General features: G+C 26.5%; 1 protein-coding gene across 1 annotated transcript in view; it reads right to left on the bottom strand.

Annotated features, from left to right (window-relative positions):
* Positions 1–2,510: 2,510 nt before the first annotated feature.
* LOC111675808 (homeobox protein 2) overlaps positions 2,511–11,334 on the bottom strand; it is a 162,385-nt gene continuing 153,561 nt past the window's right edge. The window contains exons 14-15 of the mRNA XM_046949238.1: positions 4,609–4,749; positions 2,511–3,922 (exon numbers count right to left, since the gene is read on the bottom strand). Coding sequence (XP_046805194.1) covers positions 3,724–3,922; positions 4,609–4,749 — 340 coding nt within the window. The 3' untranslated portion in view covers positions 2,511–3,723. The remainder of the gene's footprint in view (positions 3,923–4,608; positions 4,750–11,334) is intronic.

Here is an 11,334-nt window from a genome sequence, read left to right as displayed (position 1 = left end):
AAATTTCTGCGAGCCTGGTGTTAAGATTTCAAATTTCGATGAAATCGAAGTTGGCAAAATTTGCAATCATTTTTTTGATGACGTAGTAAGTAGAAAGAATAATGTCAAAAAGGTACACACATACATACTGATTACATTCGTCCATGTTCAAGAAATCTGAAACGTAAAATAAAAATTGGAAAACAATACTGGAATATTATTAATCTAGTCCAGATATATTTACAAGAACTAGCTGCTCTTATAATAGGTCAAATCTTACAAAACATGACCAGTTGAATTGAATTCTTTAAAGCAACATTTATTTTCTTTCTACTTTTATACTCATACCGAATAATCAATTGGTTCGTGTTTTTCATACAAAAACCCAAGGGAAACTTACGCAGGTTTCCGTTAACCATCCTTGAGAGATTATAATATTCTCTTCTTTTGAGATTATAGCGGGTTTAAGGAATTTTTACAAAAACAAAGCGATCGCAGTTTAAAATTTTTGTATGCCCTACACCACCATAGTGTGAAGTGTTTTATGCATTTGTGCTGATGTTTTTAACACAGAAATATATTTAATATTTAACTAAGTATGTTCGTCTGTGTGTCCATGTAAAGCTTGTGCGCATTTACAGATTGCAATTTTTAAGAATATATGATGAAATTTGGAATGTACTTTTTTCTTGGCCTAAGGAACGCTATTAAAAACGCTAGCCACCATACAATCGTACTCTCCAAATTAGGCTTTTGGAGTCATAATTATGATAAATGTTCTATTATGCCAACAAAAATCTAAAAAAATGTTATTATCGAAGTTTAAAGGACACTGCTGATTTTTGTAATATGACTCTACCCCCATACAAACTCCCCTTCATAAAACAATTTATTTATGTGTAAAAATTCACTTGTAAACACTAATAACACAACGTAAATTCCTCTACCTAAATTTATAGGTATAGGCCCGTATTTATTCTTATACTTGCTTCTCAATTGGAACATATTTAAGATTGATCTACAGATAATATTTTCAAGAAGATATCAATAGATCGTATTGAAAAGATATTTAGGATTGGAAACATTTTCTGACAAGACATCAAGAGATCGCAGTGGTTAATAAGCACTCAACAGGATCGATAGAGGCCCAGGTGTATTTCTTCAATGTATATCCATATTCAAATTAACTTACTAAGTGATCATATTGAACGATTTTAATTATATAATTATATATTTTATGAAAAAGCGAACATTAAAAAAAGATATTTGTTTAGAGACAAATAAATGTCCTTTTAGCTTAAAACTTATAACGTTGTCCCATTTTTTTAAATATGCTCTTTTTTATGTGTAGGTATAAAAAAATTTTTAATACTTTACCTAAAAATGATGATACGAATGTTTTCAATTTTCGCTAACATTTGCCACTTATTTACATAACTTGAATGAAAGAAAGTCCGTCTTCATAATTGTTTAACAGTCAAATATTTTTATTTATTCCAATATTTTACTTTTTTTCGTTGATATATTTTATATATATTTTTTTTGTTTGTTTTATTTTTAATTAATTAATTTATTTTTACAATAGTGCTAATTTGTCTAATTAAAAATATACATATAAATGATTGTATCAGATTAATAGTCATTACTAATTAATTACAATTAAATAACATCGACAATAAGTTTAAACCTTTTTAGTTTCTTCTAATGTTTTTTTTCATAATATTCAAATTTAAAAATATAACATATATAAAAAATAGAACAAATTAAACACAAACTTAATTAAACAAATTGTCTTTAATAGTCATTATTACACAAAATGTACATATGTATGTATGTTTATAATTGTTAATTATAAATATAGAATTTAAAAAAATAACATCTATTACTAAAGGTATTCAAGAGAGGTGGTAAAATAACACATATTGAATGCATTTGAATTTAAAGTAGTTAATGAAATATGTAAATAATATAAGATGGTATAAAATAAGCATAAAATATTTATTGAATACCCTTAATATTCGCATACATAAATTGTATTCATTAAATTGTGTTCTTTTAATCTTTAATATATCATTAATATATTTTTTTTTTCATTTCAAACAACAAACATACACATAAGGTACTTTCGTTATAAATAAACTTTATTTCTTTCTTATTCATATTTTTTTCTTCTAACTTTTTTCCCGATTTCGATTTTTAGTTCATTAGAAATGTGGAAAAAATTAACATTAGAAACATAAAAATGCACAAGATTTACTGATAATATATGTTTTTTTTTATGTATGTGTTTTTTTCTTTTTGATATCATTAGTGTATATGTATGTATTGGTATGAATGTATGTATGTGTTATTTCAACGTAATTTAAGTAAAAGATATTATTAAAAATGAAATTTCAAAAAAGATTGATATTTCTTTGGTATATTCTAATAATGCTAAGAGGAAAAATATAAGAAAAAAAGGAAAAGAGAAATATTAAATAAAGTTTTTTTTTGGATTAAACTTTATGACATATTTCTTATTTAGTATAAAAATTAAAGATATAACATTAAAAAAAGGATAATAAGTGCTGCCAAATGATTTGGTAGAAATATTTTCTATGCTAGTTATCTACAGCTGTAGCATGTAGCTTCTACAATGGTGTTGTTTGGTGATGAAAATTACAATTTTGGGAAAGGGACTAATTTTTACATAAAACTTGCCAGTGTCACAAAGAAAAGGAAGAGACATTTTCATAACTACTTATATGATTTTTAACTGATTAACTTAATTTATGTTCTTTTTATTCAGCTTTAAATTTCTATGATCGGTATATACATTTGGCAACACTTCAAGTGATAAATAATATTAAATATAATATATTTTGTTATAGTAGTAGTACTTAGTTAAATATTAGTTTTAATATGATATAGTCTTTTTTGTTTTTGTATTTTTCTTTTAAATAAAGTTAGTTGGTATTCTTTTGTTATACTTTAAAGCTTGTAACACCTTGTGTTATAAAGCATAAAAATAAATAATTTTTATATATTTCTGTGTTTTTTTTTACAGTTTTTGCCCTTAGTTTCTTAAAAACAACGTCTAAAAAATATATAGCTGCCAGTATATAAGATCTTGATGCTTGTTATGACTTTCTAGTGTCCTCATAAAATAGATATTAAAGTAACAAGACGTTGTTGATAAACAAAAAAGAACTGTAGATATTGAAATAAACAGATGCTTAAAAAATACTTTTTTAAGTTTTTGTTAAACAAATTAATATTGTTTTTTTTTTTAACTTTTCGTTCAAATAAATAACAACTTGTTTTTTAAATGGATGAATTTGTTTGTTTTTTTTTTTAGAAATTTATCACTTTTAAAGCTTAAATGTTTGTTATTATTGTTGGTATTATTTAATCTATATAAAACTAATTGTAACGAGAGCTTTTGAGAACTAATTAATGAAATTTGTTTTTTTTTTCGTTTTGTAATTAAATTTTTTTTTAATAGAGAGCATTAGCCAAGAGAGCTTTTTTAAAAAGCTCTTTTAGCGCTCATTTTTAGTTTGTAGGATTTAGTTTTTTTTAACTATTTTTCATGCTAGTTTTAATTAAATATTTTAACAAAAAATTATATTATATAAATGTTATATAAACAAAAACAATTAATTACTTATTTTCCTTTTTGTATAATTTTTGTTGTTTCCTTGGTTAATTTTAAGCTTAAACTAATTGTTTTAAGTTTGGTTTGAGTTTCTTTAAACTATAGCGCTATGATGATACATTATCTTCTGACACATCAAATTCTTCTGGTGGATTTTTCTTAACACAATCTCTTACACCTTGTAATATGATAACAATTCTGCGATCTAAAGCTTCCAAATGTGGTTCCCATAGTACCGGACTCACAGGATCAGCACTCATTGATTCACGCATTACTTGTGATAATGGCTTAGGTCCATTGTGATATCTATTGAGAAAAATAAGTTAAAATTAAAAAAATTACAATGTTATATATAGTGTAAAACCTTGTGCGCGCTGTACAAGTCGGAATTTTTGAAATAATTTGATGAAATCTACCACAACAATTTATCTTAGTCCAAGGATAAGGAACTATATTACAAATGGTTTAAATCGGTCAAATAATTCACCTAGCTCACATAAAACCGGACCCGTCTAATAAATTTTCTAGCGTTTCTACAAACAATTGTCAAAACTAAACTTTATATAAGCCTAAATAATACTGCCGAATTTTGTAATAATGCGGCTTAATTTGACCTTAAACAAAGTTACATTTAAAAAATGACATAAATCTCCAATTCCCTAATAAACACAAGTATTATGACACAAATAATTTTTATATAAAGATAAAGTTCCATCAATAAATTCAATACAACTGGACCTTTCGATTTGAACTTCTTTGCTCATAACTACGTGATTCGTTCAGTATCACATTCTGATTTGATTAAGCTATGTTCGTCTGTATGTCTGCTCGGTTCATGATAATATTCGTTATTGCTTTAGGGTATCATATAGTTGGTACAACTATAGTTTCTTATTTGATTATAAACATATTATTGGCTGGCTAAAAATAGCTCTTAATAGATTTCAGCTTTTGCATCATTAACTAAAAATAAAAGTCAAACATCAACTTACTCTAATAATTTTTTAACGGTGGATTTTCTTAACATACAACACTGCAACATGGGTGCCAAAATGGTTAAGTCATCATGAAAAGCCTTTCCAAAGCCCCGACCATGATCCAAGTGCAAAGTAAATGTATCATTGCCATAAATTCTGCAATAAAACAATTTTATAAGTAAATAAAAAGATTTATCAATAAAAGTAAATTTTTAAGATAACAGTTTCAACATATAATACGTATACATATTTTGCATATAAAAAATCTAAACAAGTTTGAAAGAAAAAATAAAATGATTTTATATTTAAAACTTTTTTATGAGACATATCATTTTAAGACTTTTTTACTTATTTATATTTAAATAACTTTTTACATTAAAAGCCTCTTATTGGATTTTAAACATTATGTAAAAATGTAAATATTTAACATTTTATGTAGAAGTTTTCTTTTTTTAAAACAAACATTTTAATTAATGTTTTTCCATAGTTTGAGTAGAAGGTCATTATTACAAAAAACCATATACTCTTTTATGCAATTGTTTTGTAAGATATTTTTTTCATTCCAGAGCCCTTTAAAAAATCTATTATAGATTACATTTTTTGATTAGACTTTTTTGATTTCGTTTCATGTAGTTATTGTTTATTTAAGGATTTATTTTTGTTGTTTGTCCTCGCTATTGTTGATACTTATTGTTAAGTGCTTAATGGAGTTGAATTTTGTTTTGTTCCTGTGGCTGTTATATGGAAAATATATTTGTTTTTATTTTATTTTTCTTTTTTTTTTGAGGGGGTCAAAAAGTTAAACCGTCCAATGTTAAATAAAGGCTAACAAGCAACATTTGAAAAAATATAATACTAAAAATTAATTTCATTGATAATAGACATCGTTATTAAATCGTATTGAAATTGAAAAAGTTTCAAGTTAATAGTCTAAAATGGTCATTAAGAGAAAAGTTTTTCTTTTTTTTAAACATTTACAATTAGAAAATTGAATTCAATACAGAGTAGATTAAATTTTTTGTAATGGGTGAATAGGTGGACATTTTTTCCAATGATTTTGTTATTGAGTCTGTAGTGGCTCATGCTAAATAAACACAATAAATTCAAAAACCTTTTAATTTTATTTTAAATATGTTAGAAGTTTGCTCGTAAATAAATGATACAAATATATTGAATAGATATACACATAATTGAATTCCAATTCCTAGATTATAGATTGCAAAAATTAATTGCAATAAATTTAACATTGAAATGAAGATAAGGCTACAGCCTAATTTTTTTTTTTTTAATTGCAAAAAGTTGTTTTTTGATTAAAAAAAATCACTAAAATTAAAAATTATTACATACTTAGAATATTGGAAGTAATATGTTAAAAATCGTATTTGTTAGTCCACTATTGTACTCAGTTAACCTAAAAAAAGTCAGTTAAAGTCAGTTAAAAAGCTAAGTATCTACAAATAGGAAATTAAAAAGTTGTTTCGTTTTACTTAACAATTGATCACATAGAATACGAACTTGGACCTTCTGTTCGTTAATTCACTGTCGTTCTCACAACATTTAGCATTTTAACTTATTACACAAACATAGTGATGATATTGGATCCAAGTACTTCCACGCTCGCTTACCTATTTGTATTTAAGTTAATTAAGTACTTGCAATTTCGGTGTGCTATAAAAATAATATAGCAAAAAATAATGTACCTACTAAGCAAAAACTTTCATTATTTTGAAAGGGCTTAAAATGCAAAAATTTTATTACAAACTTATAATGCAATTTTTTCCACAAACGCTTTCAAGTGACTAGAAAAAGTAGTCATAGATTAGACCTTAAGTGTCATATTATATGTAGGTTATTAAAAGAATACTAAGACAAGTGAAAAAGGCAATTTAGAAGTATGTACCGATTACACAATGAATTTCTCATATAAACAATATATTATTTTTGTTTGCTTATATATCGGTTTCTATGTAAGTTATTACTAGAAAACAAAGTACCACACGTTTGTTGATATTACCGATATTTCAACTTGGACATTGTCCTTATGAAGCTTTGTATTTCCGCCCAAACTCAGCCGGTTGCACCGAAATAAATTTAAAAGGGTAATAATGTAATACCACTTAAAACATATACATCGTTAATTTATTTATTGGTATGTGAATATCTAATTAACACATATATTAAAAATAATATAAACGAATTATAAAATATTTCATAATTGCTTACAGAACTTCAAAAAAATATATATTCTTACACAATCTTCATACAATAAGTGTAATTTTATCAAATTTGCTCTTCATTTTACAAATAAAACGTTTCAAATATGTTTGGAAAAAATAGTAGAAAAAAAGAAATCACCATATAAAATACCACAATTATAATAACAATAAAACCTTAAGTGTCCTTTAACACCCCCTAATGCATTTGTACATAATTGCCACTTAAAGACACTTTAAATGCAAACATTCACATTTATGTGCAGAATACATAACATACATACGTACTTACTTACATATATGCATAATGCATATGCATGTATAAATTTGTATGAATGTAACTTTATGCAAATATATTTATATGCATGTAAAATAAGTATGAAAGAATAGATAGGCTTAGACGACCATATGATATTCTATACCAGTTTTAAGTAATTCGTAAAGAAAAGCCAATATTCCAAAAATTTTATTGTATTAAAATTAATTTGAATATGTTAATAGCGCAATTATTTTTATTTTCAAGGTTTAAGTGGTTTTAGGGCTATGTTCAAAAAAAGTTCGATTATTAGGGCACAACGGAATATAAGGGGGACGATTGAATGGAGGCTCAACTAAATTGACTACAACCAAAATCGTATTTACATACATAATGTAATCGATTCAGAAAATTATTCTCAGCCGATGTGTGGGAGAAAATTTTTTATGCGTTACGAACATATACTCTAACGGATAATACTTGTATCCCTCATAGTAGTGACATATAGAAATATGCATTTATATGTATGAACATAGTAGCAGTAGTAGTATTACTAACGGTAATAGCAAACGACATCAGTTGAATATCTACATCTCTTTACATATGTAGATATAACCATACACAACCAAGAATAAGTAAGCACTTGTATTCATACAAACATTTTCATATGCCTCAATAAACATTCAAAATCAATTTAGCATAACAAAACCCATTTTCATAACAAAATAAAGTTTGAATTTAATGCACCGCGTTCGTTCGAATTGGTAAATGTTAGACAACAAAATGCCTTAAATATACATGGACACATGCAAATACAAAAACGCAGGCACATTTTCATATGTATGTCTATGTATACACATGCTAAAAGGATATTCGAGCACAGATGAAAGGCAAATACATACAAGCATACTAGACAGACATCTGTATGTATTAGTGTATGTACAGTATCTAGCGTTAAGCTGGATGCACACATTGATTTCTTATTTTTTCTAGTATAACACCTTAAAGGAGGAAAAATATTGAAATCTCATATTATGTCATCTTACACTGTGGGTCAGAATAAATATTTTTGAAAATAAATTTCCCATATATAAACTGCTACTTCGATTGGAATACTATTTAATATGGAAGATTTGAAGATCCTACCCGATTTGAAAAATCTTTATATATTTGGAATGTAATCGCAGAGTTTGATTAAATATATGTTCTTAAGGAAAGTTTTTTGTATAAGAAGTTACCAGAAGCTTCAAAAATAAATCAGACATTAGAAAAGGCCAGAAAATGCTGAAAAATAACGCTAAAAGTTTGTATCTTAAAAATCTGTATTAAAGCAGGTGACAAATAATAGTAGTATATTCCAGATTATAAACCAATGATTTTCGAAAGGGCTAGAATGGTACTATAACCAAAATGACCAAATCTCACTGAATTTTAAAGGATTTGTCATCGACATAGAATCACTTTCTAAGCCGATTAAGTCTTAATTTTCGGCTTATAGGCTGGATGGCCATAAAAAGCTTGACAAAACCTGTGGAATAGCTAAAAATCGTTCTATGATTACAAGCCGAACACATATAACTGAACCGGTATCTCATATAAAGCGCAACATAATTTTATAGTTTTTTACGTCCATACATACATCTGTCCGGCTAGCTGGGGACGAAGCCTATTGTGTAAGGTTTTCGTAATAATCGGCCATTATTTGACCCTAGCCCCATATAAACTCCCTACAAGAAATATCTTAAGCTTCCAAAATTCTAACATAACTGACTGTTAATTAAAAAATATATCATTTTCCCAAATTTAATGAGGGTCGACACATGTTTGACCTATACTCCTATATAAAGCCTCATTTACAAAATATGGTTTTCATCAATAAATTGCTTAAATACCTTCGAATTATAGTAAATTTCAATATTAAAGTTTGTTTATGAAAAATAAATAATTTTTAAAATATGCTCATGGCGTAGGGTACTATATGGTCGGCCATGTCAATATTGGAAAATTGTTATTTACGGATTAAACATTTTATCTACAGTTGTTTATCATACTCGTAATATAAATGACTAGAAAATATGTTCTGAAATAATTATTTACACTTCACAAAAGGACATATTCTACAAAAAATTAAACCCCTTTTAATTCTTAACAATTTTAACCGTACAAATATCTAAGACAAAATATAGATTTGTAAACCAAACATTGGACAACATTACTGCGATATTCTCATAAGCTTGTAACTACTTTACAACAGCCCCATATATAAAGGCGATGCGAAATATCGTTTAAATATGTTAGTGAACATAAAACCAATTGATATGACTTTGTGCAGTTATAGCTTTGAAAAATCCATTTGATATTAATGCATGGCAGCATAGCAAGTGTATATATATACATACGTAAATATAAAAACATACAGAATACACATTTGTATTATTTTAGATTACTGTTAAAATCGGAAAATAAAGGTTTGTAGGATAACTCTTTATATTCTATGTTACTGAGATTTTCGCATGTATTTATTACAGTGCTTATATATGCAACTATATCTGTGATCTTTTGACAAAATAAATTTCTCGAAAAAAGTAAATTTTGCTTTTGTAACATGACAAAAAAACTTAAAAATCTCGAATTACTTTGATTTGATCGGTGTCATATAGAAGGCATATACATTATTAGGCGAAAATTGTCGTTAATCGAGATAAGTGCTTTTGCCAAACGTTCACAGATATAAATGTACTAATACTTATGTGCAAAGTTTTAAAGATATTAAATTAAAACCCTATTCCATGTATAAAAACTATGGCATTCATTCTTCTTTATTTCTAGCAGGTGGTTTTTGAACTGAATGTAATTGAAAATAACTTTTAATTTTGTATATATAAATTTTATTATTTTCACAGAATCTATTTTTACTCTGTGATGTCAATTTGTTGTTGCAAATGTTAAAACAAGATTAAATATATTAAAATCTACTATCAAAAACAGTTTACAATTTTTTCAAGATGTAGTAAAATGTTAAAAAAACTGAATTTTTTGATGTTATGCCAGTTTTACAATAAATTAAATATACGCTAGAATGTTACTTTTAAGAATATACCTATTAGACATCTGCACGAGTGCGTTAAAAATGATTTACAAGTCACTCGATTATTTTATGAATACTGTCTGTAGTGCCGCCGAAGTTCAAAAAGCAGTTGATCATCTACACATAAAAATACATGTGTTAAAGCAAACATATACAAAAGAAACAGAGACAATAGAGTTAAGAGTGAAAAACAAATCGGAATAATATATGATCTGTTTCGAAATGTTTTGAGACAACTTATGAGTGATTTTATAGAATTTTTGTTAATTTAAACAAAACGCATTAAATGCTTTGAAGCAACTAAATAAATTTTTAGTATTTTTTACGCCCTTGTTAGGAGGATCGTTTACGATCGTGCTGTGTACATGAAAATTGCCGAAAATCTTCGCATTCAAAACAATACTAGAGCCGTACTATGGTTACATAGCATAAAGGCTGCTTGTACGTTACAGTTCAAACTGATCACTCTTAGATTTCGAGATGTTTTTTCTATCATTAAGACGTTTTTGCCTAATTATATCAAACACTACACAACTCTCAACGAGCGAGACGAGTAATATTCCGTTTCAAAAATTAAGCAAGTTGTGTGTGATTATAACTCATTTTTTCGAACCTACACATCCTGCACATACTTGTTTTATATTTTCACAATAGTGTACGTGTAGTTTCGTACTATGCAGTACTGTGAATTTAAGAACAATTATACCCATGCAGATGTTTACTACCTATTCAAACATAAAACTACTACAAAATCATGAACATTGGGAATCAGTGTTGTTATTACAGGCGTTTTATTAGTACGAAATACTTAGATGGATACAAATATAACCATAACTTGTATAAACTGCAACAACTGTAATACTTATGTATGTATAATTATATATGTACATATATACTAAACCCGGTATTCATAAATGCTTAATAAAGTTATTGATGGCCTAATGAAGGATTTCTGTATGGAAAACCTTTTAATAAACCAAAAATAAACGTCTAATATCTTTATTAATTCGAAGGTGATACTATAACAAGTTGTTTTATAGAACACACTTTTCATATAAGTAAAAAAGCATGCAATTCAATGAACAGACGACTGAACATAGCAAAACTTTTGAACGTTGATAAAATGCAAATGCATATAAACTGCTTTTAAATGAAAATAATCTAATCGTATTATAAGTTTGAAT

Source organism: Lucilia cuprina, chromosome 4, assembly GCF_022045245.1.
Source record: "Lucilia cuprina isolate Lc7/37 chromosome 4, ASM2204524v1, whole genome shotgun sequence".
In the NCBI taxonomy this organism is placed as follows: Eukaryota; Metazoa; Arthropoda; class Insecta; order Diptera; family Calliphoridae; genus Lucilia; species Lucilia cuprina.
Note: the sequence above shows the minus strand (reverse complement) of the source record. Positions and strands in the feature narration are given on the sequence as shown.